This window comes from Myotis daubentonii, chromosome 15 (genome assembly GCF_963259705.1).
Source record: "Myotis daubentonii chromosome 15, mMyoDau2.1, whole genome shotgun sequence".
Lineage (NCBI taxonomy): Eukaryota > Metazoa > Chordata > Mammalia > Chiroptera > Vespertilionidae > Myotis > Myotis daubentonii.
The window spans coordinates 2,326,488-2,352,934 of record NC_081854.1 but is presented as its reverse complement, the minus strand read 5'-3'; the positions used below and the strand labels follow the sequence as shown (position 1 = coordinate 2,352,934).

General features: G+C 65.9%; 4 protein-coding genes across 8 annotated transcripts in view; 3 read left to right on the top strand and 1 right to left on the bottom strand.

Annotated features, from left to right (window-relative positions):
- The window catches only part of ZNF628 (zinc finger protein 628), a 178,529-nt gene extending 171,250 nt beyond the window's left edge, over positions 1-7,279 (top strand). Inside the window, exons 2-3 of one of the 2 annotated variants that reach the window (XM_059664975.1) lie at positions 2,146-2,314; positions 3,959-7,279. In XM_059664975.1, coding sequence (XP_059520958.1) covers positions 3,964-7,167 — 3,204 coding nt within the window. In that variant the 5' untranslated portion in view covers positions 2,146-2,314; positions 3,959-3,963 and the 3' untranslated portion in view covers positions 7,168-7,279. Of the gene's footprint in view, positions 1-572; positions 704-2,145; positions 2,315-3,958 lie in introns of those variants that run through there. The other variant, XM_059664974.1, reaches the window with a different exon arrangement.
- The window catches only part of ISOC2 (isochorismatase domain containing 2), a 166,740-nt gene that overhangs the window by 17,487 nt on the left and 122,806 nt on the right, over positions 1-26,447 (bottom strand). The window lies entirely within an intron of this gene.
- NAT14 (N-acetyltransferase 14 (putative)) lies at positions 608-10,722 on the top strand. Of its 3 annotated transcripts, none has more exons than XM_059665099.1 (3): positions 608-703; positions 8,276-8,380; positions 8,989-10,722. In XM_059665099.1, exons 2-3 carry the CDS (start codon positions 8,309-8,311, stop codon positions 9,535-9,537), a joined length of 621 nt encoding a protein of 206 aa, XP_059521082.1. In that variant the 5' UTR covers positions 608-703; positions 8,276-8,308; the 3' UTR covers positions 9,538-10,722. The 3 variants fall into 3 exon arrangements, with proteins under 3 accessions (XP_059521082.1, XP_059521081.1, XP_059521080.1); XM_059665098.1 differs by lacking the exon at positions 608-703 and adding an exon at positions 7,590-7,697; XM_059665097.1 differs by lacking the exon at positions 608-703 and adding an exon at positions 7,871-7,979.
- Positions 10,841-26,019, top strand: SSC5D (scavenger receptor cysteine rich family member with 5 domains). 2 transcript variants are annotated; one of them, XM_059664972.1, is made up of 14 exons: positions 10,841-11,032; positions 11,523-11,549; positions 11,827-12,135; positions 12,254-12,373; positions 12,547-12,660; positions 13,123-13,431; positions 14,513-14,830; positions 15,356-15,532; positions 16,385-16,702; positions 17,290-17,823; positions 17,897-18,211; positions 18,298-18,465; positions 21,941-22,105; positions 24,335-26,019. In XM_059664972.1, the coding sequence occupies exons 1-14, from the start codon at positions 11,008-11,010 to the stop codon at positions 25,894-25,896; spliced, it is 4,461 nt and encodes a 1,486-aa protein (XP_059520955.1). In that variant the 5' UTR covers positions 10,841-11,007; the 3' UTR covers positions 25,897-26,019. The 2 variants fall into 2 exon arrangements, with proteins under 2 accessions (XP_059520955.1, XP_059520956.1); XM_059664973.1 differs by lacking the exon at positions 17,897-18,211 and having other exon boundaries at positions 10,844-11,032.

Here is a 26,447-nt window from a genome sequence, read left to right as displayed (position 1 = left end):
AAGGCTGGGCCTCGGACCCGGTGCCTGGGCAGCCCCTGCTCTGCAGGGCGCGGGTTCCCGCACAACCGCACGCGTGTCCACAGCAGGAGGCCGGAACCTTGAACTCGCGTGACCCCCGCGGGCGGCAATCCCTGCGCTGGTCTCAGGTCCGGGGAAAGGGAGCCCCAGGGCCTGGGCGTGGCGACCAGGCCACGAGTGACCACACCCCTGGGGGGGGGGCGAGGCCTGCCCGATCCACGCCGCGGAGGAGGGTCTCCGTCCCAGACGAGAAGGGGCAATACTGATAAAGGGGGGCGTCCGATGCTGCACCCAGACCCTGCTTGTCCCGGCCTTGGGCTGACCCCCCACGACCACTGCCAAGACGCCTCGGTCGGGCTCGGAGAGGAACTACAACTCCCAAGATGCCTCGCGCTCTGGAAGCCCGGGGAAGCGCCGCCAAGGCCAGAAGCCAATGGGAGGGGCGAGGATGAGGCTTCGGTGCACGTGGCGTCGTGACGCACCGACGGCGACGTCGGGGTTTGTGTGCGCGAGCGGCCGCCGATAAAGGTTGGGTGCCTCGCGCCGGGGGCCGTTGGGAGGGCGCGCGCCCCCGCCCCCCTCCCCGGCCCCCACTCCTGCACCGCCGCCGCCGGGGCTCCGCCTTCCCGTCGGCCCCCGCGGGAGGTCTCTGGGTCTCCGCTCGTTCCCCGGGTCCGGACCGCAGGTGAGAGACCGGAGGGGTGGGGTGGGGGGAGGGACCGGAGGGCGGAGACGTTGGGGAAGCGGCGAGCGTGAAACCGGAAGGGATGCTTTAAAGGGAAGGGCGCTACTTCACCTCCGACTTTTATCGGCAGGGTCGGCTCCGCCCTCTTAAAGGGCAAGGGGCCGCTTTTAAAGGGGGCGGGGCAGATCCTTAGCTTCCTGCTTTCACCACCCCTCCTCTCCCCCCAAGAAAGGATTATCAAAGGCCGGTGACAGTGGCGCAGACATTTACAGAAAAAGCTTGTGCATCCAGGTGGCTTCAAAGCAGCCCCTAGTTTTGCTCAACAAAGATGGAGATTGGGGTGCAGTAGGAGCACCCTCTTAAAGGGGAAGTCGGGCGTGGTCCGGCCTTTTGCAAGGGGCGCTCTTTATTGGATAAGATAGGTCTCGGCTCTTCCCGAGCTGGATGCCTCTTGTTTAAGGCAGGCCGGGCCTTCTGAGCGGCACGTGCAACTGTCCCTTAAAAGGACGCGCATAGCCGAAACCGGTTTAGCTCAGTGGATAGAGCGTCGGCCTCCGGACTGAAAGGTCCCAGGTTCGATACCGGTCAGGGGCATGTACCTGGGTTGCGGGCACATCCCTGGTAGGAGATGTGCAGGAGGCAGCTGATCGATGTTTCTCTCTCATCGATGTTTCTAGTTCTCTATCTCTCTCCCTTCCTCTCTGTAAAAAATCAATAAAATAAAATAAAAAAAGGACGCGCATACATTTAATTTTATTTTTTTAAATATATTTTTATTGATTTCAGAGAGGGCGGGAGAGAGAGAGAGAGACATCAACGATGAGAGAGAATCATTGATCGGCTGCCTCCTGCACGCCCCCTACGGGGGATCGAGCCTGCAACCCGGCATGTGCCCTTGACCGGAATCGAACCCGGGACCCTTCAGTCCGCAGGCCGAGGCTCTATCCACTGAGCCACACCAGCTAGGGACACGCGCTTACGTTTTAACAGGGACGCTCATCTGTTTAAAGGGAATTTAATGGCCTGTCCAAAGGGGACGCCCGGACTTTGTTCAGGCAGAATACTGAGTTCTCCCTCTGTGCTGGGAGTTATTCTAGGTGCTGGGACGCAGCAGCGATTAAGATGCTGCCGGGGTCTAGTGGGCAGGGGGCAGGGTGCTGCTAAACACCCTGCAGTGCACAGTATAACCCCCCCCCCCACACACACACACACACTGGAACGGCCCCAGGCCACAACAGTGCTGAGGCTGGGAAAGCCTGATTATAAAGCAGGTTAGAAGGGGATAAATGCTGTGCAGAAAGCAAGAGCTGGTGGAGGTGGGGAGGAGGCCTGCTCGCCAGGTCCGAGGTGGAAGCTGTGGGTATTGACAGCAGGTTCGAGTTGCTTTGCTGCCAAGGGGTGGAGAGAAACGAGGCTGTAGCTGGAGGGAGAGGTGGTTGAAGGTTTGTTGTTTTTAATCCTCACCTGAGGATATTTTCCCACTGATTTTTAGGGAGAGTGGAAGAGAGAGGGAAAGACAGAGAGAAACACGGATGTGAGAGAAACATATTGATTGGTTGCCTTCTGCCCACCCCTGACCAGGTCCTGGGCCGGGGAGGTGCCTGCAACCAAGTACATACGTGCCCTTGACTAGAATCGAACCCGGATCCTTCGATCCATAGGCCGACGCTCTATCCACTGAGCCAGGCGCGGGCTGAAGGTTTGTGTGTGTGTTTTTAAACAAAACAAAGCATATTTGTATTGATTTCAGAGAGGAAGGGAGAGTTAGAAACATCAATGATGAGAGAGAATCACCGATCACCTGCCCTCTGGACGCCCCCCACTGGCAATTGGGCCTGCAACCACGGGCATGTGCCCCGACTGGGAATCGAACTGTGACCTCCTGGCTCATAGGTCGACGCTCAACCGTTGAGCCACACAAGCTGGGCAAGGGGTGAAGGTTTTAAAAGATGAGAGACAGCCCGGCCAGTGTGGCTCAGTGCTTGAGCATCCACCTATGAACCAGGAGGTCACAGTTGGATTCCAGGTCAGGGCACATGCCTGGGTTTCAGACTTGATCTCTAGTTGGGGGTAGGGGGGCATGCAGGAGGCAGCCGGTCGATAATTCTCTCCCATCATTGATGTTTCTATCCCTCTCTGAAATCCGTACAAATATCTATTTTTGAAAAAGATGAGGGACAGCCATGGTGACACTGATGGGAGGCCCAGGCCATGAGGAACGTTGCTGTAGGTGGGGATTCAGGGTCGCTGGGCCCAGAGGCAAGTGGGGGGAGCAGATAGTGAGGTTTTCCCAGCCTCAGCCCCTCTGGCATTGGACCCCAGCACTCCGCCGTGGGGCCCCGGCCCAGCCGCTGTGGGGTGCACTGCAGCATCCCCGGGCTCCCCCTCTAGCTGCCGGGAGCGCCTGCCCCTCCGGTCAACACCCACAACCAGACCCGTCTCCAGGCACTGCCCATGTCCCCTGGGCCAGGCCCGTGGAGGGTGTCTCAGTCGCCCCCGGAGAACCCTCGGTGCCTGCTTGGAGCGTGGGAACGTCTCTCCCGATTGCTTTCCTTTTCCCAATGCCGAGGCCCATGGCGGGGTCCCCTGGTGAGAGCAGGAGGGGAACGGAGCGGTTTGAGGGGGAGAGAAACGTGCAGGTGTCAGCGGGGGGCGAATGGACCGAGGGATGCAGTCCCCGCGGGTGGGGAGGAGCCCCGCAGTCCAAGGGCATGATTGCAAGGGGCCCGCAGCCCTGATGCTGGGAAAGGGGCAGGGAGGCTCGGGTGGGGCGGAGGCACAGCCTGCAGGGCAGTGGATGGGAGAGCTCGTGGGGATGAGGGAATGTGTGGCCGGGCACCACCAGGGCGTGTGCTGAGCGGGGGCGGTGGTGGAGAGGGGGGAGCGCACAGGGGCCTCAGCGGCAGCAGGTGTTGAGGGCCCTGCAGTGTTGGGGGCGGTGGGAAAGGAGTCCTTTCAGGGAGAAGGACCAAGGGTCTGAAGCCAGGGTGCTGGGGAGACCCTGGCCTGTAAGGGCACTGAGCACAGCCCTGCAGGCCAGGCCCAGCCTCCGGAGATGGCTGACCTCAGGCTGGGGACCCCCTGGTCCCACTCTGCCGGAAGTTGAGCACCGGAAGTCTTGCTTCCTGGGGCAGATGCGGAGGGGGGTCCTGGGTGGGAGGTGCGCTGCCTCTGAGGGGGCAGCACAGGTTGGAGTGGAGAGGACGCCGGGTGGAGGGGCACCGCCCTCCCCTGACCCAGAACCCCCCCCCCCAGGTGTGATGGTCGGCTCCCACGCTGACATGGCGCCGGCCTCCACCGCCGAGGGCACCGGGGAGAAGCCGGGCCCCGCCGCCCCGGCCGCGGCCGCCCAGTACGAGTGTGGGGAGTGCGGCAAGTCCTTCCGCTGGTCCTCGCGGCTCCTGCACCACCAGCGCACGCACACGGGCGAGCGGCCCTACAAGTGCCCCGACTGCCCCAAGGCCTTCAAGGGCTCGTCAGCCCTGCTCTACCACCAGCGGGGCCACACGGGCGAGCGGCCCTACCAGTGCCCCGACTGCCCCAAGGCCTTCAAGCGCTCGTCGCTGCTGCAGATCCACCGCAGCGTGCACACGGGCCTGCGCGCCTTCACCTGCGGCCAGTGTGGCCTGGCCTTCAAGTGGTCCTCGCACTACCAGTACCACCTGCGCCAGCACACGGGCGAGCGGCCCTACCCGTGCCCCGACTGCCCCAAGGCCTTCAAGAACTCGTCCAGCCTGCGGCGCCACCGCCACGTGCACACGGGCGAGCGCCCCTACTCCTGCGGCGTCTGCGGCAAGAGCTTCACCCAGAGCACCAACCTGCGGCAGCACCAGCGCGTGCACACGGGCGAGCGGCCCTTCCGCTGCCCGCTGTGCCCCAAGACCTTCACGCACTCCTCCAACCTGCAGCTGCACCAGCGCACCCACGGGGCCGCCCCCGCCGCCGCGCCCGCGCCCCCACCGGCCAAGGTCTTCCCGGACGCCTACCTGCAGCCGCCCCTGCAGGCCCCCAGCCCGCCCGCGCCCCCGCCGCCCGCGCCCCCGCCCGTGGTGCCCGAGCTCTTCCTGGCCGCGGCCGAAACCACGGTGGAGCTGGTGTACCGCTGCGACGGCTGCGAGCTGGGCTTCGGCAGCGAGGACCTGCTGCTGGAGCACCAGCCCTGCCCGGGGCCCGAGGCGGCGCCCGCGCCCCCGGACGCACCCCCAGAGACGCCCAAGGCGGTCCCATCGGCAGCGGCCCCGCAACCGCAGCCCCCTCCCGCTGCCGCCGCCCCCAGCTTCGCCTGCCTGCCCTGTGGGAAGTCCTTCCGCACCGTGGCCGGGCTCTCCCGCCACCAGCACAGCCACGGGGCGGCGGGCGGGCAAGCGTTCCGCTGCGGCAGCTGCGACGGCGCCTTCCCGCAGCTGGCCAGCCTCCTGGCGCACCAGCAGTGCCACGTGGAGGAGGCGGCGGCGGGGCGCCCGCCCCCCCAGGCCGAGGCCGCTGAGGTCACCTGCCCGCAGGAGCCGCTGGCCCCTGCCGCGCCCGCCCCGCCGCCCCCCGCCCCGGCGCCGGCGCCCGCGTCCGCCTCCGCGTCCACCGAGCGGCCCTACAAGTGTGCCGAGTGCGGCAAGGCCTTCAAGGGCTCCTCGGGGCTGCGCTACCACCTCCGGGACCACACGGGCGAGCGGCCCTACCAGTGCGGCGAGTGCGGCAAGGCCTTCAAGCGCTCCTCGCTGCTGGCCATCCACCAGCGCGTGCACACGGGCCTGCGCGCCTTCACCTGCGGCCAGTGCGGCCTCACCTTCAAGTGGTCCTCGCACTACCAGTACCACCTGCGGCTGCACACCGGGGAGCGGCCCTACGCGTGCGGGGAGTGCGGCAAGGCCTTCCGCAACACCTCGTGCCTGCGGCGCCACCGCCACGTGCACACGGGCGAGCGGCCGCACTCCTGCGGCGTCTGCGGCAAGAGCTTCGCGCAGACCTCCAACCTGCGGCAGCACCAGCGCGTGCACACGGGCGAGCGGCCCTTCCGCTGCCCGCTGTGCCCCAAGACCTTCACGCACTCCTCCAACCTGCTGCTGCACCAGCGCACCCACTCGGCCGAGCGCCCCTTCTCCTGCCCCATCTGCAGCCGCAGCTTCGTCATGGCCGCCTACCTGCAGCGGCACCTGAGGACGCATGCCCCGGCCGCCCCTGCCGCCCCCGCCGCCGGCCCCCCAGCCCCTGCCCCTCTGGCTGCTGCTCCAGCCCCACCGGCCACCCAAGATGTCCACGTGCTCCCCCACCTCCAGGCCACACTCTCCCTAGAGGTGGCAGGGGGCCCGGGGCAGGCCCCGACCCTGGGCCCAGCAGCCCCCAACTCCCAGACGTTCCTCCTGGTGCAGACGGCCCAGGGCCTGCAGCTCATCCCCAGCAGCGTGCAGCCCCCCACGCCCCCGCCCCCGCCCCCACCCCCCAAGCTCATTCTGTTGCCCTCCTCCAGTACGGGGGCTGGGGGTGGCCAGGCACGGCAGGGCCTGCGGGCAGTGGGCAAGGCCGGGCAGGGGCCTGGAGTAGTCTGGCTGCCCGGCCCTGGGGGGCTGGGGGTGCAGGGAGGGGGCAACATGGGAACTAATGGGGCAGGGCAGAGCCTCCTCATCCTGCAGAACGTGGGCGGTGGGGAGGGCGGGCCGCCGGAAGTGAGCGGGGTCCAGCTCCAGCCCCTGCGGCCAGCCCCGGAAGTGACCACCGTCCAGCTCCAGCCCGCACAGGAGGTGACCACTGTCCAGCTCCAGCCCGCACAGGAGGTGACCACGGTGCAGCTCCAGCCCGCACAGGAGGTGACCACGGTGCAGCTCCAGCCCGCACAGGAGGTGACCACGGTGCAGCTCCAGCCGGCACAGGAGGTGACCACGGTGCAGCTGCAGCCGGTGGCGGGCCAGCTGCCTAATCCCAGTCGTGGAGCCGTGACCACGGAGGCTCCCAACCTGCTGGTGGTCCAGAGTGGGGCAGCCGAGGACTTGCTGGCGGGCCCGGGGCCCGGGGACCCGGGTGAGGGCGAGGCCGCGGCCGGTGTGGTGCAGGACGTGCTCTTTGAGACGCTGCAGACGGACGAGGGCTTGCAGAGCGTCCTGGTGCTGAGCGGGGCGGACGGCGAGCAGACCCAGCTGTGTGTGCAGGAGGTGGAGACCCTCCCCTCGGGGCTGGCCGAGCCGCCGGCTCCCGGGCCTCCGGGCCAGAAACTGCTCATCATCCGCAGCGCCCCGGCCGCGGAGCTGCTGGAGAACGGCGGCGTGGGGGGCGGGGCGACCACGCTGCAGCTGCTGGCCCCGCCGCCGCCCAGCCCGGCCTCGGCCACCGCCGGCGTGCCCGCGGCTCCCGCCTCCCAGATGGTACAGGTGGTCCCCTCGGGAGCCGCGCCGGGGGGCATGGCCGCGCAGGGCCTGCCCTCCATCCAGATCGTCCAGACTCTGCCCGCGGTCCAGCTGGTGCACACATTTTAAGTAGAACCCCTGGCCCTCTTCCCGCCTCTCACACCGACCCCGTCACGCTGCCTGGGCTGGGCCGGGGCAGGAGAGCCGCGGCGGGCTTGCTAATAAAGACCAGAGTCTCCTCGCCTGCGCTTTGTTTTATTGGGGGGGGGGGGGGGATGTCACGGCCATAGCCACCGCCTGGGAGCCCGGAGGCGTGTCTCCGGCATGCCGCCTGCAGGTGACTTGCGAGCTGTTTACCCTTAAGGCTGCAGTGTCCCTAGAATGGGGGAGGGCGGGCTCTAGAATCGGGGTCCGCCTGTCCCTCACCCACACCTCCCCTCTCTGAGCAGCGGGTGGAGGATGCTCGTCCGAAGGGCACTGAGCACGGAGGGCCCTAGGGTGGGCGAGTTTGGGAGCCAGTGAGCTCGGGAGGGTGACGCAGCCCGTCGGGCTAGAGCCCAGGGACCAATGAGCATCCATCCACTCCCTCCAGCGCCCCGACACCACGCGCAGGTTGCTTAGCAACCCGGGAGAGAGCGTGCGAACCCCCTCCACGGCCGGTAAGTACCGCTCTCCGCCGGTGTCCGCCCCCATCGCCCTACGGGTCCCCGTTCTCCATCGCTCCTTCTCCCCGACCCCATCCCGGCGGAGGCTGTGCGCCCGGCCTTAGCCCTTCCGCTGCTCGCACGTGCCGGGGAGCTTGGCAACAGTTGCTAAGGCCTTTAGGTACCGCTCCGCCCCCAACGTGCGCGAGTCTGACGTCACTTCCGCCAGCGACCCCCCCTTCTCGACCCTGCACCCCTACACCTTAGGATCAGAGCGGCTCGCGGGGGTGTTTGCAGGTCCTCGTCCTGCGGCGACTGGGGGAGGGGCGCTGGGGCGCGGGGAGCGCGGTCCTCGCCCGGGCAGCGGGCGGGGGTTCGCTGAACCCCGCAGGGCAGCCCCGCAGCCCTGGAGGGAGCCCTGTGTTGGCGTCCACGTGGCGTGTCATTTGGGGGGAGATCGCTGAGCACCACGGCCCCTGGGTGGGGGGTGCAGGATCCCAGGAGATCGGCCCTCGCTTGGGGGTCCCCCGAGCGTTCTCATCGGGGCGCTTGGGGACCAGAGGGCCTTCTTGATGCTGACTTGTTCTCACCAGGTGCGCGCCTGCTCCCCGGGGCGCGGGGCTGCCATGGCCCCCAGCCACCTGTCGGTGCGGGAGATGAGGGAGGACGAGAAGGCGCTGGTGCTGGAGATGCTGAAGGTGAGGGCGGCTGAGCCCCAGCCCCAGCCCCGGAGGGGCGCGCCCCTCCCGAGGCGCTTCTGGCCCGGCCCCCTCTCCCTCTAGCGCCTCCCTTCCCTCCCGGGCTCTGGGGGACTCCGCCTACCACCCCACACTCTTCAGACCAGTCGCAGGGGCCTCAGCCCTATACTCCCTGCTTCTCTCCTCTCCTGTGCGGTGTCCTGAGCAAGCGCAGTTTCTGGCCCGGGGCAGGCCCCCCTCCCCCCCCTCCAGTTGCCCTGTTCTGGCCTCGGCCTTCCCGGTGCCTCCTGCTTGTCCCTCCCCTGAAGTGGATGTCCCCAGAGCTCCCAGCTCATCCCCTCGCTCACTCACGCCAAGCCCAGTGTGCCAGGTGTGGTGCTGGCGGGTGCCTAGAGCAGGTGGTCCTACTGTGTGCATGACCACCTACTGTGCGCAGGCTCCTCTGCCCGTCCCTCTGCCACAGGGCCCCCCACACCCCTTCCTTTCCCCTTTGGGCCCCCCCCATCCCTCCTGGCCAGGGCGCCCCTCTCCTAGTCCCCGGTGTCCACAGGGGCCCTGGTGTCATGGAAGGCCAGGCCCCTGGCTCTGACTACCCCTCCCACCCACAGGCTGGTGTGAAGGACATGGAGAACCGAGTGGCCCTGCACGCCCTGACACGGCCGCCCACCCTGCTGCTCCTGGCGGCGGCCAGCAGCGGCCTGCGCTTCGTCCTGGCCTCCTTTGCTCTGGCCCTCCTCCTGCCTGTGCTCCTGGCCGTGGTGGCCCTGAAGCTGGGCCTGCGGGCCCGGTGGGGCTCGCTGCCTCCGCCGGGCGGCCTAGGGGGGCCCTGGGTGGCGGTGCGGGGCTCAGGGGATGTGTGCGGGGTCCTGGCCCTGGCTCCCGGCTCCCACACTGGGGACGGGGCCCGGGTCACCCGCCTCTCCGTCTCCCGCTGGCACCGCCGCCAAGGTGTGGGCAGGCGGCTGCTGGCCTTTGCAGAGTCCCGGGCACGTGCCTGGGCAGGGGGCATGGGGGAGCCCCGAGCCCGCCTCGTGGTCCCCGTGGCTGTGGCGGCCTGGGGCGTGGCAGGGATGCTGGAAGGCTGTGGCTACCAGGCAGAGGGGGGCTGGGGCTGCATGGGCTACACACTGGTGAGGGAGTTCAGCAAGGACCTGTGACTCCAACCTGAGCACCTACTGTGTGCGTGACCACCTACTGTGCGCGGGCACATCCCCAGCCTCCCTGTGACCCAGGGCTCAGGGACTCAGACCTGCGAGGCTGAGACACGCCAGCCACCGCAGGCTGAGGCCCATGTGTGGTGTGTGAACTTCTCAGAGAGGGCGGCCTGCCCCGCCTCCGGCCTCCCTCTGCGCTGAGAGACCTCCCGCCTGTCTCTCGCTGCAGGTCTGCACCTCCCGAGCTCCCGCCTGGCCTGGGAGCGACTCCCTCCCAGGAGGAGAGGGGGCTGACCAAGTTTGACGCCCAAGGGTTAGGACTCGGGACAAGGGCCCCCCCCACATAGGGCTGAGGCCCCTGCGAACGGGGTGGGGTTTGATGCCTGTGCGTGAAGGGGGTGAGTCTGGAGCCAGGCGCTGAGCGGAGCCTTGTAGGGGAGCTGTCTCCTGGAGAGGCCGTGAGGAGGAGGAGGAGGAGGAGGCGGACACAGGGCAGCCCGGCGCCCGCCCCCCGGGGAAGGTGGGAGCCCGGGGCCGCCAGACCCATCTGGTTTTTTACACCCGGTTGTTAATAAAGCCTGAAACCGCTGCGGCCGGCTCCCTCTCTCTGATGCCTTTTCCAGTCTGTCTCCGCACCCCCTTCCGTCTGGCTCCTCCTTCCTCTGAGTTGACATTAATTGTCGGCGGGGGTGCTGGCCTGGGAGAAGGGGAGGTGATGAGCTCACAGCGGCCCGCTCCTAGCCAGCCGGCTGACTCACGCTCCCCATTACCCAAGTTTTCCGCCTCCCGCCGCCTGCTGCGGGGTGTGAGTGTGTGTGAGTGCGGCCGCCTCCCCGCCCAGGCCTCGACCTTCCTCCGTCTGCCACCCACCACCCTGATCCCCTGGACGGGGGGAGGGGGGAACATAGAGGCTCCACCGCCTCCCCCTGCGATGGGGGCTGTGCATCCCGGCGGAGCGGGGAGGGTGTCTCAGGCTCCTCTCCCGGCTCAGGAAGTCCCTCCTGGTGTCTGGCTGGAAGCCCTCTTGCTGCTGAACCGTGACTCCCAAGCCCAGCAAACCCCTGTGAATCCAGCCTCCGGCCCCTCCGCCAGGGTCCCCCCACGCTTCCCTGGCTGGAGAGGAGAGCAGGCAGACGGGTGGGCGCCCTGCCCACGCGGCCTCCACGTGCGCCCCGTCTGTCCGTCCGGCCCCTCATCCCTGCGCCCTCCCGGGAGCTGGCGGCTGTGTGGGTGTTTGCAGCTGGACACCCTCCCTCCCGCCCCGCAACCCCCCTCCTCCCCAGGCCGCGGCCGCGGCCAGCCCCCTCCCCGCCCCCTCCTGTCCCCTGCTGCCTCCTCGGCAGCCTCTTGCTCCTGGCAAAGCATCCGGCTCCTGCCTGCTCCTCCCGGGTCCAGGGCGCCTCCGCGGGCGCGTCCCCGGCCCGTCCTCCTCCCACCCCCTCGCACCCCATCCCTGCCCCGGACTCTGCAGACATGAGGGTCTTGGCCTGCCTCCTGGGTGAGTGACCCCCTCCTCCTCAGGGACTCAGGGGCCTGGGCCCCGCCTTCTGACCCCTGAGCTCATCACTGGAGGGACTCAGACTTCCGGGGCCCATTCCTGGTGCCCGGGGATGCAGGACACGTGCCTCCCCGCCTGACCTCCAGGGACCCAGCCTTCTGCGCCCCCAGTCCCACCGTCTGAGGAGCCCCAGGGACCAGCTTGCCCCCCATCACGCCCCCAGCAGCCCTGACCCTTGTGGGGGTGTACCCACCATTCGACCTTTAGCCGGGTCTCTGGGGAGCACAGGGCTTGGTCCCCAGCCCTGACCTGTGGCGTCTGGGCCCCGCTTTGGCCCAGAGTCCTGTGCGGGAGGTTGTTGGTTCAGAGGTGTGTGTGTGTGTCTGTGTGTGTGCATGTGTGTGTGTGTGTGTGTGTGGCCAGGGCCCTGTGCTGAGAGAGGACTCTGGGCCTGCCCCTCACTGTGTCGCGCCCTCGCCCTCCCTTCCAGCGGCTCTGATGGGGATCCAGGCGGTTGGTAAGTGCTCCCCCCTTCCTGGCCTTGCCCTCCCAAAGGACGCTGCCCGTCCCCCCCCCCCCCATCCGGCTGTCACCGCAGGCCCTTTCCCCTCAGAACTACCCAGACACCTGCCACCCACCACCCGCTTGCAACAGGGACCAGGGTCTCACCCTGCTCTCCTGGGCCCCAGGAATGGGGGCCCCCACAGCAGCCAGGCGCCGGCTTGCAGCCCCACCCTGAGCACAGCCCGGCCCCAGAGCCCCCCGGAGATCACAGCCTCTCCTCCGCCCCCCAGAGCGGCTGCGCCTGGCCGACGGCCCCCACGGGTGCGCGGGCCGCCTGGAGGTGTGGCACGGCGGGCGCTGGGGGACCGTGTGCGACGACGGCTGGGACCTGCGGGACGCGGAGGTGGCCTGCCGCGAGCTGGGCTGCGGGGCCGCGCTGGCCGCCCCTCCGGGCGCCTTCTTCGGGGAGGGCGCCGGGCCCGTGTGGCTGAGCGAGCTGGCCTGCCGGGGCGGCGAGGGGCAGCTGGGCCTGTGCCCACACCGGGGCTGGAAGGCCCATGTCTGCTCCCACGAGGAGGACGCGGGGGTCGTCTGCGCAGGTGAGGACCCCAAGTCCTCAGCCCCGTCTCTCGAGGGGCCGGGGCTTTCCCTCCAGGATCCAGGGGCCGGCCCGGCCTCTCTGGGGCCAGCCCCCCATAGACCCACGGCTCTCCGCAGGTCAGCGTGTGGCCAACTCCAGGGACACGGATGGCCCCCCTTTGATCCTGGTTGGGGACCCCTGGCCGGGGCTGTCCGGGGAGCTGGGCCCCAGCTCTGAGGAGCCCCCAGTGACGCACGGTGAGCCACCCGCCCGCACCCGCTTCTGCTCAGCCAGGGGAGGGGCCTTCCCCGACGGCCCTGGGGACGGACAGATGCCCGGGCCTCCCCAACCCAGGAGGGCCCTTCACAGCCCCCAGGCAGGAGGAGGGGGGAGTGGCTTCTGACCTCCCTCCCTCCTGTCTCCCTCCCAGCCCCCCGCCCGGCTGGGACCCCCCAGAGCAGCTCCCGGAGGAAGAGCCCCCGGCCGCCCAAGCAGGCCAAGTCCACCAGGGCCCCGCTGCTGACGGCCGGAGCCCCCCGCCAGGGTGAGTCCCCGCAGACCCAGATGGGGGGCAGGTGTCCTGCTAACCTGCGGCCTCGAGTCCTGGCCGGGGTGACCCAGGGGTGGGCATGATCCCGTGACCCCAGGGGTTGCCAGTTGGATTCCCGCTCAGGGCACATGACTGGGTTGCGGCTGGACTAAGCAGGAGGCAGCCAATCCATGTTGCTGTCTCTCTCCCTCTCTCTTCCTCTTTTTCTAAAATTCAATTTAAAAACGACTAAAAGCAAACAATCAGAAAACCTGTGGCCCTCAGGACTCAGAGTCAGGCCCGGCCCCCTACTGACCCGATCAAGGCCCCCAGGTGTCTGCTCCCGGCACCCAGGCGCCCCCCCCCCCATCAGATTCCCACTCTCCCTTGCGGCCTGGCTGTGGGGGGCGGTGTTGGGGGGGGTCTCAGACCAGCACCCTCCCGGCTGCCTCACCCAGGCCCCTGTCTGTCCCCCAGAGCGGCTGCGCCTGGCCTCGGGCCCCCACGGGTGCGCGGGCCGCCTGGAGGTGTGGCACGGGGGGCGCTGGGGGACGGTGTGCGACGACGGCTGGGACCTGCGCGACGCGGCGGTGGCCTGCCGGGAGCTGGGCTGCGGGGGGGCGCTGGCCGCCCCCGGGGGGGCCAGATTCGGCCCCGGCTCAGGGCCCGTGTGGATGGACGACGTGGGCTGCGGAGGGGGAGAGCAGGCTCTGCGGGACTGTCCCCGGAGCCCCTGGGGCCGGAGCAACTGTGACCACAGCGAGGACGCGGGGCTGGTCTGCACAGGTGCGTCCGCGGCCGGGAGCCTGGGTCCCCCCACCCCCGCCCCCCAGGTCTCCCCTTGTCTGATGCATCGTGGATGGCAGGGATGGCGGGGACCAAGGCCAGCCGGACAGGCCTGGACACAGGGTCGGGGGCTGGCGGATGAGAGGTCCCTCCGCCTGCCCAGGGTGGGAAACAGGGGGCCCCGGAGAGGGGGAGGGGAGTCGAGGCTTCAGCTATGCTGTCAGGGAGAAGTAAGCCACAGGTGCCTTAACACCTCCAATTCTCAGACGCTGCAGGGAGCGCCTGCCCATAGGAGGGGCTGCAGGCAGGCGTTCTCTGCCCTGGAGCACTGAGTGGGGGTGACGCCCCCCCATATTTTTTAATATATTTTATTGATTTTAGAGAAGAAGGGAGAGGGAGAGAGAGAGATAGAAACATCAATGATGAGAGAGAATCACTGATTGGCTGCCTCCTGCACACCCCTTACTGGGGAATCATGCCTGCAACCCAGGCATGTGCCCTTGGCCGGAATCGAACCTGGGACCCTTCAGTCTGCAGGCCGATGCTCTATCCATTGAGCCAAACCAGCTAGGCCCCCCCTCCCCCATATTGGCAGGTAGGGATGAACTGCGCCCTCCAGTGGCGTCCAGCTCTGACCCCAACATAAATGCTCCTTAGAACCAGAGGTTACTGTCTGGACCAGCCGTTAGTTCTCAGTGAGAAGGGGGCCGAGGGGGGGGGGGGCAGGATGGCCCCAGCGCCAGCCCCAGGGCCATCAGCCGGGTCTGCAGGCATCTTTGCTTCACAGCTGTGCGTGCCCCGCACCTGGGCGCCGGGGCTGCTGGGCAGATGTGCTGGACGGGGCCCCGGCTGCGCCCTCAGACGGGGATGGCCCCCAGCGGTGGGGGTGGGAGCCGGGCCCGGGAGGCCCGGGAGGAGAATGGCGTGGCCGGGCCAGCCTCCCGCGCCCCCCTGGGCAGGCAGGGGCGGGGGCTGGACGCTCAGCGAGGGACCTCCCGGCTCCGTGGAGCCTTTTCCTCGAGTCCAGCCTCGTCTGGGCGGAAGCCTCACGGTTCCTCTCTGTTCTCTCTCCCGCGTCCAGGCCCCGCCCCGCGGCTGCGCCTGGCCGACGGCCCCCACGGGTGCGCGGGCCGCCTGGAGGTGTGGCACGGCGGGCTCTGGGGCTCCGTGTGCGACGACGCCTGGGACCTGCGCGACGCGGCGGTGGCCTGCCGGGAGCTGGGCTGCGGGGGGGCGCTGGCCGCCCCCGGGGGCGCCTTCTTCGGGGAGGGCGCCGGGCCCATCCTCCTGGACGATCTGCGGTGCCGGGGGAACGAGACGGCGCTGCGCTTCTGCGCGTCCAGGCCCTGGGGCCAGCACGACTGTCACCACCGGGAGGACGCGGGGGCCGTGTGCGACGGTGAGGGGCTCCCGCGGGTGGAGGGCACCGCGTGGGGGGCTACGTGTTTCCCTCGGGACCCCCTGCCCCCACTTCCTCGGTTCACACTTCCTACCGGCCGGTCCCACCGGTGAAACTGCATCATCCTGGGTGGCCTGTGGCGGGGCCGGGCCATGCGGAGGGGCGGGGCCTTCTATGGAGGGCGGGGCCTGTGGGGGGCCGGGCCATGCGGAGGGGCGGGGCCTTCTATGGAGGGCGGGGACGGGGCCTGTGGCGGGGGTGGGGCCTGTAGTGGGACCGTCGGTGGAGGGCAGGGCGAGGCCTGAGGTGGAGGGCGGGGCCTTGGAGGAGGGGGCGGGCGGGGCCTGCGGTGGAGGGCGGGGCCCTGTGGCGGAGAAGGGCGGGTCTGCGGTGGAGGGGCTGGACCGTAGGTGGGGGGCGTGGCCTGTGGCGGAGAAGGGCGGGCTCTGCGGTGGAGGGGGCGGGGCGCGGGCAGCGTGGGGAGGTGGTGACCCCTCCTCCCCGTCCCGCCCCCACCCCGCCCAGGTATGCCTCTCGCCTATGTCCCTCCCACGGCCTCCGCCTCGGGCAGCAACACCACCAAGTCCAGGGCCGCCTCCTCCAGGCCCCCGCCCCCCACCGCGCGCCCCGCCTCGAGGACCGCAGACATCTCCCCGCCGCTGGCCTCCCCCACCGCCCCTTGGGAGCCTGGGCCGGAAGCTGGTGAGTCGGTTCTGCTCCCCAAAACAGGGTCTTAGCTTCTGTTTGCCCCCCCACCCCCACCCCCGTCTCCTGGGCCGCAGTGCCTTCCCTTCTGCTCAGAGGCCGGCTCAGGAGGCAGGGAGGAGGGGCAGGTGCCAGGCCTGGTGCGCAGAGGCCCTGCGGTCCGGTCTTGAAATGCACGATGCTTCCTGAAGACCGCCTCCTGCTCACAGATCCTGGAAGGACTGGGTCAACCATGGCTCTAGGCATTATCATTATTAATTTTATTGATTTTTAGAGAGAGATATAGAAACATCAATGATGAGAGAATCATAGATCGGTTGCCTCCTGCACGCCCCCTACTGGGGATCAGCCTGCAACCCGGGCATGTGCCCTTGACCGGAATTGAACCTGGGACCCTTCAGTCCGCAGGCCGATGCTGTATCTGCTGAGCCACACCAGCCAGGGCTCCTTCCCTTTTCATGGCTGCGTAATATTCCATTGCACTGATCGCCAGGTTTTGTGTGTCCATTTGCCCGTGGGTGGGATTTTAGGGCTTCCCCAGCCTCTGGCTTTGTGAATAGAGCTGCTGTGGACCTCTGTGCTCCCGGGTCTTTGAAAACCACGCTCCCCTGTGGGGTGGGTCCCTAGGAGTGGCATGTCTGGCTCCCACGGTGATTCTGTGTTGAGCTCCCCAGGAACCACACACTGCCTGGCCCTTGATTTCTGTGCCAGTGCTGATGGCACAGCACAGGCTCCGGAAATGCTTGCTGCCCGGAGGAAAGATGGAGGGAGGGCGGGGGGGGGGGGGGAGGAGGACGCAGAGAGCAGAGGCCTCCTCAACCCTAATTCTCTGGGTCTCTCCCGCCCCAGGCTCCCCGCAGCTGCGGCTGGTGGCCGGGCCCACCAGGTGCTCAGGCCGGCTGGAGGTGTGGCATGCCGGGCGCTGGGGCACCGTGTGCGATGACAGCTGGGACCCGCGGGACTCCGCTGTGGTCTGCCGGGAGCTGGGCTGCGGGGGGGCTGGGCAGCCGGACCCCTCTGCAGGCCGCTTCGGCTGGGGCTCCGGCCCCATCTGGCTGGACGACGTGGCGTGTGTGGGGACGGAGGCGTCGCTCCTTGATTGCCCTGCCGCTCCCTGGGGGAAGCACAACTGTGCTCACAATGAGGATGTTGGCGTCATGTGCACTGGTAAGGAGCCCTTGCCAGCCATCGGCTCCCGGAGGGCTTCCTGGAGGAGGGAGCAGGAACTAGCATCCACACTAATGTCCACGGAGCACCTGCCCCCTGTGCCCACGCCCTGGGCTGGGTGTTTTCCCACCCGTGACTGCATTCACACCTCACAGTAAGGCCGGGTTGGAGGGTGCTATGTCTGGTTTACGGATGAAGATTGTGAAGCACAGAGTGGTTGAGTAACTAGCCCAAGGTCACACAGCAACCAAGTGGCAGAGTTGTCCGAGTCAGGGAGGTCTCCCACGCAGAGCGAGCTTCGTCCTCCCCCAGATGAGAGGAAGGGGACGGAGGGGCACGGACACAGGGAGAGAAGCCAGAGGAAGGTCCGAGGCAGGAAACTCTCTCCCTCTCCCTTCCTCTCTGAAATCAATACAAATGTATTTTAAAAACTATGAAAAGGAAAATAAGAGAATGAATGGATGAATGAATGAATGGGAGCCTGGTGACTGACTGGGGAGGGGAGAGGAGAGGAAGGGAGGGGCATGGTGGACAACCTTGGCACCTCGAGGTCTGCCACCGTCCCCGTCTTCCCTTCCTCCTTCCAGGGACCCCCGGCCTGGACTCCATCGCAGACCCCTTCAGCTGGAGCTGGCTCCCCGGCCTGGGCAGAGACCCGGACGCCTGGCTCCCGGGGGAGCCGGCCACCAAGCCCCCCGCAGGGCTGAGCCCCAGTGCCCCCGAGAGAACCACCCAGGCCCCCGGGAAGATGCCCAAGAGCACCAAGAAGTGGGTGACCAAGCACCCAAAGAGGCCGGCCACTCCGGCCCCCGGGACGCCGACCACTAAACACTCCAGGGGCCCGGGCACGCGGGGCCCCCCTGAGCTGACCTCCCGGACCACCGCAGCCCTGACCACCGAGGCCCCCCACAAGCTGACCTCATATACCAGCACAACGCCGCCCCCCCGAACCCCCTGGGAGCGAACCTCTGAGACTGTGACAATGAAGACCACTCAAGATCCCGGAGAGGTAACCTCTCTGTCCCCGGTGGAGCCATCAGCCAAGACCCCAGCGGAAGGCCCTTCAGAGTCATCCAAAGACCCAGCCCCCTCCCCCACCGGGGGCTCCCCCGGGGGATCAGGTGAGTGGAGGGCACGTGAAGGGGCGAGGCTGACCCCAGGTGACCCCTCCTGACCCGGGGCCTCCCACTGCAGGCCCCTTCCGGGTTCGTCTGGCCGATGGGCCTAACCGGTGTGCCGGCCGGCTGGAGGTGTGGCACGCTGGACTCTGGGGGACAGTGTGCGATGACAAGTGGGACCTGCGGGACAGCACCGTGGCCTGCGGGGAGCTGGGCTGTGGACGCGTCCGGCCCCGCGTGGGCAAAACCCACTACGGTCCCGGGACCGGGCCCATCTGGCTGGACGACGTGGGCTGCAAAGGGACGGAGGCCTCGCTGAGCGACTGCCCCGCGGGGCCCTGGGGACAGCACAACTGCGGCCACGAGGAGGACGTAGTGCTGGCCTGCACTGGTACTGGGGCGGCGGGCGCCCCGGGAGACTCTGCAGGGGGACCTCCGAGGCCGGACAGGGCCAGACCTCTCCCGATTTCTCCCAAGGCCACGCCGACGAGGAGGACTACCCCGCCTGGACCTGGGACCCCACCTCCGGAGAGGACCTGGCCCAGGGCACCCCTGCTGCAGGGGCGCCTGGACACACTGCCTCCTGGGGCAGCACCCGGAGCCCTGGGGTCCCCTCCCCAGAGATGAGGCGCCTCCCGGGCCCAGGTGAGGAGCATGGCCGGCGGCGGCGGGGCCTCCATGCACCCCCTGCAGGGGTTCCACAAAGACCCACCTGCTGAGTTGGCCTGGGTCGCAGGGTCGCAGAAATCCCGGGCATGCTTCCTGGGCTCCAGGGATCCTAAAACCCTCCCCCCCTCCAGAGCCTGGGAGAGGGGGGGACCCTGTGCCCACGTGATCATCCCAGCCTTCGCTCCCTCAAACCCCTTCGCCAAGTGCATGCTGTGCTCGGGGTGGGGCTGTGGCTCAGAGGTGGGGGGACACCTGCATGGAGGGTCTGTCCCCAGCCTGACCCCTGCCCTGGCCAGCAGGGCCCCCCGCCTCCCGGGCTCTCTCCCTCCATCTCTGCGGCTGCACATCTCTCCGCCTCCCGCTCATTTTGTCCCCGGTCGCCCGCCTCGCACCCTCCCCATCCCTCGCAGGTGGCTTCTTCCCCGGTTCCCGGAGGACCACGCCCCTCGGGCCTTTCCCGCCTTTCCCACCAGCCCAGCACGCATGCGCACACTGCAGCCCGGCGCCAGAGGGGCGGGGCGGAGGATAGAGGGGTGGGAGGAGCTAGCGTCCATCGGCCTCGCGCCTTCTGACGTCATCGGCGCGCTGAGCCTCTGATTGGCCGGCTGGCCACGCCCGCGGCAATAAAAACCCGGGGTTAGGGCGCAGGGCGCTGTGGCCCCGCGGCGTGGCTGTGGGTGTCGGGGGTGCAGTTGTGTCGGGGAAAGGGGAAGAGGAGCAGGCCCTGGAGGCTCTGCCATTTTTGCGGGGAGGAGAGGGGGCAAGTCGTGAGTTAGGGTGTATATTGGCCAGTTTCTGGAGGTGCCTCTGCGCGGTGCAGTGTGGCCTGGATTGCAGGCCCTTTGTTCTCTGCCTCCTTATCCCACGGCGCCCCCTCGTGGCGGAGACGGCCAGGTGCTGGGCGCGTGCAGCTGCGCAGGAGGCCGGTCCGGGGGGCGGGCGGGCGGGAGTCCCTTTCCCTCCTGGAGGGAGAAGGCAGCCCTGAGCGCAGATCCGTGCAGAGCTGCACCCCGCGCAGGGAAACCCCGGACAGTCCCACCTGCGAGCTGAGGAACGGGGAGACTTGGTGGGAGGGGCGGGGCGGTGTGGGGTGGCGAGTGGGAGGGACAGCTGACATGAATTCCAGCCTCATTAGGTGACCTTGAAAGGTGACTCCAGCTGAACCCCCATGAGCTGGATTGCAGAGTTCACATGTGTGTGTGTGGGGGGGGAGATCTGGGGGGACCCCCAGACCCCAAGCCAGTGAGCAGGGTGACCTTGAAAAATAGGACTCTGCGTCTTTGGGCCTCAGTTTCTGCTTCTGAAAGAAGCAGCTCCGGGGTGCCCGTGGGGAGTCCAGGAGAGCTCGCTGACTCCGGGGCATGCGGGTTCCCGCAACGGGGCGACGTAGCTCCTGTCCTGACGCCCAGGTTTCAGGTGGGGGGGACACAGCCAGGCTCAGAGAAGGTAAACTTGAACTCAGGCGCCAAGCTTGGGATCCAGTTTGTTTTTTAAAAATACTAGAGGCCAACCCTAGCCGGTTTGGCTCAGTGGATAGAGCGTCGGCCTGCGGACTGAAGGGTCCCGGGTTCCATTCCGGTCAAGGGCATGTACCTTGGTTGTGGGCACATCCCCAGGGGGCAGGTGTGTGTGTGCAGAAGGCGGCTGATGGATGTTTCTCATCGACGTTTCTAACTCTCTACCCTCTCCCTTCCTCTCTGTAAAAAATCAATAAAATATATTTTAAAAAATATTACAGGCCTGATGCACGAAATTTGTGCAAGAGTAGGCCTTCCTTCCCCCGGCTGCCGGCACCAGCTTCCCTCGCAGCCCCAGCTTTGTCCGGAAGGTTGTCCGGAAGGACGTCCAGTCTAATTAGCATATTATGCTTTTATTATTATCGATTTTTATTGATTGCAGAGAGGAAGGGAGAGGAAGAGAGAGATGGAAACATCAGTGATGAGAGAGAATTACTGATCAGCTGCCTCCTGCACGCCCCACACCGGGGATGGAGCCTGTAACCTGGGCATGTGCCCTGACCGGGAATCCAACCGTGACCTCCTGGTTCACAGGTCCAGGTGCAACCACTGAGCCACGCTGGCCGGACTTGAGATTCGTTTTAAACGATTTCACACGCATTTTGCTCCTCGGACTGGGAAAGATTACCGAAGCACTGAAGTAATTACACACATGAGCTCTGCAGTCCAACTCACGGGGGTTCAGCTGTGGCTCCCCCGGGATTAGAACTTGGGGGGTGGGGGGACCCCAGGTCCCAAGCCAGTGAGCAAACTGTGTGTGAAATTGTGGAAAACCGCAAGCCTCTGGTTGTTAGTGATTTACCGTAAATGAGCAACAGCTGCGGGTGCCGGGAGGGTGATGGTTTAGCTGGGCAATCAGGGACCTCACGCTGGCGATGTAGGGTTTGCACCGCGGACACCGGCAGGAAGGGCGCTCCCAGGGGAGCAGAGGCGGCAGCTGGACCGCGGCCCTGCCGGCCCAGGACGCTGTCCTCTCTCCCAGACGCAGCTCGGCCTGTGTTTTGCTGGTCGGTGCCTGTGGCTGCGGCACCCCCCGCCCCCCCCCCGCCCCCCACGCATAGTGGCTCACACAGCGCCAGCTCATTCTGCGGGTCTGTGGGTCCGAGGCCCCGAGCCTCGCGGGGCTGCATCCCTGCGGAGGCTCCGGGAGACGGCTCCCTTGCCTCCTCTGGCGTCCGGAAGCCACCGCCCGCCTCGGGCCACGGCCTTCCTCTGTCCGCGACTTGCCTCTCTGTCTGGCCCTCCTTCTGTCTTCGCGTCTTCCTCTGTCACTACAGCTGGGGGAGTTCTCCAGGTTTAAGGCTGTGTGTGATCACATGGGGTCCACTTGGTTACTGTTATTACTTTATTTGGGGGGTTAATCCTCACCCAAGGATATTTTCCATTGATCTTTTTTTAGAGTGGAAGGGAGGGGGACACCCAGCTCTCCATCCTGGGAGGACCCAGCTCTCCATCCTGGGGGGACTCAGCTCTCCATCCTGGGGGGACCCAGCTCTCCATCCTGGGGGGACTCAGCTCTCCATCCTGGGGGAACGCAGCTCTCCATCCCGGGGGGACCCAGCTCTCCATCCCGGGGGGACCCAGCTCTCCATCCTGGGGGGACCCAGCTCTCCATCCTGGGGGGATACCCAGCTCTCCATCCCGGGGGGACCCAGCTCTCCATCCTGGGGGGATACCCAGCTCTCCATCCAGGGGGGATACCCAGCTCTCCATCCTGGTGGGACCCAGCTCTCCATCCCGGGGGGACCCAGCTCTCCATCCCGGGGGGACCCAGCTCTCCATCCCGGGGGGACCCAGCTCTCCATCCTGGGGGGATACCCAGCTCTCCATCAAGGGGGGACCCAGCTCTCCATACTGGGGGGACCCAGCTCTCCATCTGGGGGGGACCCCGCTCTCCATCCCGGGGGGATACCCAGCTCTCCATATCTCCCCAGGCGGCGATGATGGTTCCAAGCCTTCCTGGAAAGGGGGCACGCCTTCAGGAGGGGCCGTGGCCACGGGGACCCCCACCACGGGCGCGCCCGGACCCACTCTTACCACCGGCACCACCAGGAGCCCGGGTGAACCCCCTCCAGCTCCAAGGTTCCGTGGAGATTCAGGTGAGGCCCGTGGCTGGGGCGAGGGGACGAGGACGCTGGTGTGGTGGGGTAGAGAGATGGACCCCAAATTCCCCAGTGGAGCCCCAACCTTACCCCAGAAAGACCCGGCAGAAATGTACCCCGAAACAAGGGGCTGCTGCCTACACCAGGTCCTCACCTGGGGGCGATGGGCAGTCTCTGACGATGGTTTGATTGTCACAACTTGGAACCTCATGGGGGGGGGGGGGACAGGGATGTTGTCACACAACCACAGTCACAGGGCAGCCCCCCACCTAGACTCATCCCATCCCAAATGTCAGTGATCCGAGGTTCACAGACCCTAACCTATACTGTGCAAGTCACTCGGACAAATCAGTAAGAAAATGGTGGGCTCAGTGGTTGAGGGTCAGCCTATGAACCAGGAGGTCATGGTTCGATTCCCAGTCAAGGGCACATGCCCGGATTGCTGGCTGGATCCCCAGTAGGGGGGGTGCAGGAGGCAGCCGATCAATGATTCTTATCATTGATGTTTCTGTCTCTCTCTCCCTCTCCCTTCTTCTCTGAAATCAACAAAAAAATATATTTGAAAAAAACACACACATATGTTTAAGGACGTATGTTAAGTACATTCGCGGAGGTACCTATGGGAGAAGGTGAGAGGGATGGAGACTGGGGACAAAGAGGAGAAAGATAAAACAAGAAGAGGCAGTGTAGGGGCTGTTGGAGGAGGAGGACCAGCTTAGCTCTCTGCACCCTGGGTCTGAGAAACGAGACATCAGTAAGGCCGCTCTGGCCCTGGCGGTGGCTCAGCTGGTCAGAGCAGCATCCTATGCACCAAAGAGGTTTCAGGTTCGATTCCCGGTCAGGGCACACGCCCAGGTCTCGGGTGCAATCCCCTGGGTGGGGCAGGTACCGGAGGCAAGCGATTGATGCTTCTCCCACCTGGATGTTTCTCTCCCTCTCCCTCTCCCTAAAATCAGTAACAACATGTCCTTGGGTGAGGATTTTTTTTTTTTTTTTAAATCAGTATCACTCTAGGCATCTGAGCCCTGACAGTATCTCAGTAAGCTGGGATTCTTGAAGTAATTAAAAACGATGACAAGTACTGAGCGATATGCTATCTATCAGGCACTATTCTAAGTACGGGGTATGTTCCACTCCTTTCATCCTAAAGGTCCTACCTTTAGGGGGCGCCCAAACTCGCAGTAATCGGGATCAATAAAATCTTCATACAGTAGTTTCAAAAGTCAAAATCAGTGGGAAAATAAGCCACAGCGAACCAAATATCAGCATTTTAAGTAGAGACAGGATCCCACCGACCTCACCGGGCTCCCCCTAGTCTCGGCTCCGTCAGGTCTTGTCTTGGGTTGAAATGTTGAGGTTTTGTTCATCGTGGATGTTTCCCATTAATTTTTTAAAAATATATTTTATTGAATTTTTACAAAGAGGAAGGGAGAGGGATAGTTAGAAACATCGATGAGAGAGAAACATCCATCAGCTGCCTCCTGCACGCCCCCTTACTGGGGATGTGCCCGCAACCAAGGTACATGCCCTTGACCGGAATCGGAATCGGAATCGAACCTGGGACCCTTCAGTCCGCAGGCTGACGCTCTACCCACTGAACACACCGGTCAGGGCTTTCGCATTAATTTTGATTGTTTTAAATTCGGCACAAACACATGTACCTTGATTACTGAGATGACCCTCCGAACCTCCTGCACCACCCCTCCTGCTTCTGCACCTAAAGGCACCTCTCACACCCTCCCCCTTACCCCCTGCATCCGCCCTGCCCTCCGCCCCCTCCATCCTGCCCACACCCCCACATTCCCCAACTCTCCCGGATTCCGGATTCCGCTTCTTGCATGCTCCCACACCCCTTTCATCCCCCCACCATCCTGCATCCCCCCACGTTTCTGACCCCTCCCACATCCCATCTCCTCACCCCATCCTCCCCACCTCCCACCCCTCCATTCCCGCACCCCCTCATTCCCCCTTCCACCTCCCATCTCCCCCACTTCCCCACCCCCGCCCCCGCCTCCCACCTTCTCACCCCCCCTGCACCCTCCTGCAGTGGAGGCCGCCAGGTGGCGCTTGGCGACAGGGGCGGGGGAAGGGGGAGCAAGAGGGCGGGGTGAATCTGCCGGCGACCGGTGACGTCACGAGGCTCTGCGCCTTCCGATTGGCCGTCCGATCCCTGGCCGTGGGGTGGGCGGGGCAGACTGACCTCACTGTCCATCTCTCCTCCTGCAGGTCCTGGGAAGAAACCGGGGCCCGAGCGCCGACTGCGGCCCACGGCGGCCAGGACGGCGCCCCCCGCCCCTTCCCCGGGCCCCCCAGTGACCTCCCAGGCGGCGCCACAGCTCACCCCCCACGCAGCGTCACCGTCCACGGCGGCAACCTCGCCCCCCGCGGACACTCGGCCGCCCAGCCCAGACCCCGCCTCCTGGGAGAGCGCTGACCTCACCTCGACCCCCAGCCTGCCTGTGTCCACCCTGGAGGCCACCGTGGGTGCAGCGCTGACCCCTGAGCCTTCTCCCACCCCGCCGCCCACCTCGCCCAAAGAACTGACCTCTGACCCCTCTGCACCAGCTGCTGCCACTGGCCTTTCCCCCACCTCGGAGCTGACCCCCGGATCTGGCACCCCACCAGGCCCGGACACAACTCTGTACCCCGACACAGTCCCAGAACCTTCGGGATCCCCAGGCCACTCCACAAGCCCTCCCCCCACCACCCCTCCCTCTACCACGACCTCTCACCCCCCCATGACCCTTAGCATGACCACTACCCCTCACCTCACCACGACCCCTCACCCCATCACGATCCCTCACCCCACCACAACCCCTCACCCCCCCACAACCCCGCAACCAGCCACAGCTGCTCACCCAGCCACAACCCCTTTCCCCACCACGACCCCTCACCTCCCCAGGACCTCTCACCCCACCACAACCGCTCAACCCACATCAACCCCTAATCCCATCACAATCCCTTACCCTGTCACTGCCCCTCACCCCACCACGACCCCTCACCCCACCACAACCCCTCACCCCACGACCACTCCTCACCCTGCCTTGGCTCCTGGCCCTACCTCAGCCCCTGTAGTTACCACTAAGTCCCTCCTAACTTCCCTGGAGACAGAACTCCCCTTCCCCACTCCCGCACCGACAGCCAAGCCCAGCCTGCACCCCCAATGGACCTTCATGGGGGCCCCTCATCCCTCCCCATCCCATGTGTCCAGCCTAGCGCCCTCTCCAGACTCAGAGTCCAACCCCTCCAGCCCCTCTCCAGCCCCAAGCACGGACGCCCCATGCACGGAGGACTTCAAGCCATCCAGCAGCCAGAGCCACGGACTAACCCCTCCACCTCCTCAGACCCCGCACGCAGCCCCTGACCCCACTGTGAGGCCGGACCTCCGCCTGCCCCCCATGGCCCACCCCTTAGAGCAACCTCCTCCTGACAATCTCACCCCGGGGCCAATCCCCGGCCAGAGCCCAGGCCCCCTTGGCCCCTGCGCGGCCCCGGTGCCACCTGTCAGGGTCATGGCTTGCGAGCCGCCTGCCCTGCTGGAGCTGGTGGCTGCCGTGAGGGATGTGGGCAGCCGGCTGCAGGGGCTGACCCAGGCCCTGGAGCGGGACCAGCGGGAGCGCCAAGCCCTGGGACTGGGGCTGACCCAGCTGGTGGAGGCTGCCCGGGGCCTGGGGCAGCTGAGCGAGGTTGTGAAGAGACTGGCGGAGGTCGCCTGGCCCCCCAGCACACCTGCCCCAACCACCACCACCCCAGAGGAGGAAGAGAGGCCTCTCCGGGGAGACGTGTGACCCTCTCTGGGACCTGAGGGGCGTGAGACATTCCCAACCAAAAACGGAAAACCAAAGTATCAAATTAAAAACCAGATGTGGGTGACGTTTCTGGGGGACTAGAGGAGCCCTGGAGAGACGGAATCACAAGGCTGATCAGTTTGTGAATAGCACAGATACCGTGCAAGGCGGTGAGGGGGATGGCGATCATGGTGATGGGCGTGATGATGGTGATTCTGACAGTGATTCTGATGGTGAAGACAATGCTAGTGAGACTGATGGTGATGATGATGGAGATGAAGATGGTTATCATGGTGATGATGGTGGAGATGATGACAATGATGATCATGGTGATGGTGGTGGAGATAATGATGGTGGTGATGGTGATGAAGATGATCATGGTGATGGTGGTGGTGATGGTGATGTAGATAATGATGGTGGGGATGGTGATGAAGATGATTATCATAGTGATGATGGAGATGATGATCATGGTGGTGGAGGTGATGATGGAGATGAAGATGATGGTGGTGATGATGGTGATGGAGATGATCATAGTGGTGATGGTGATGATT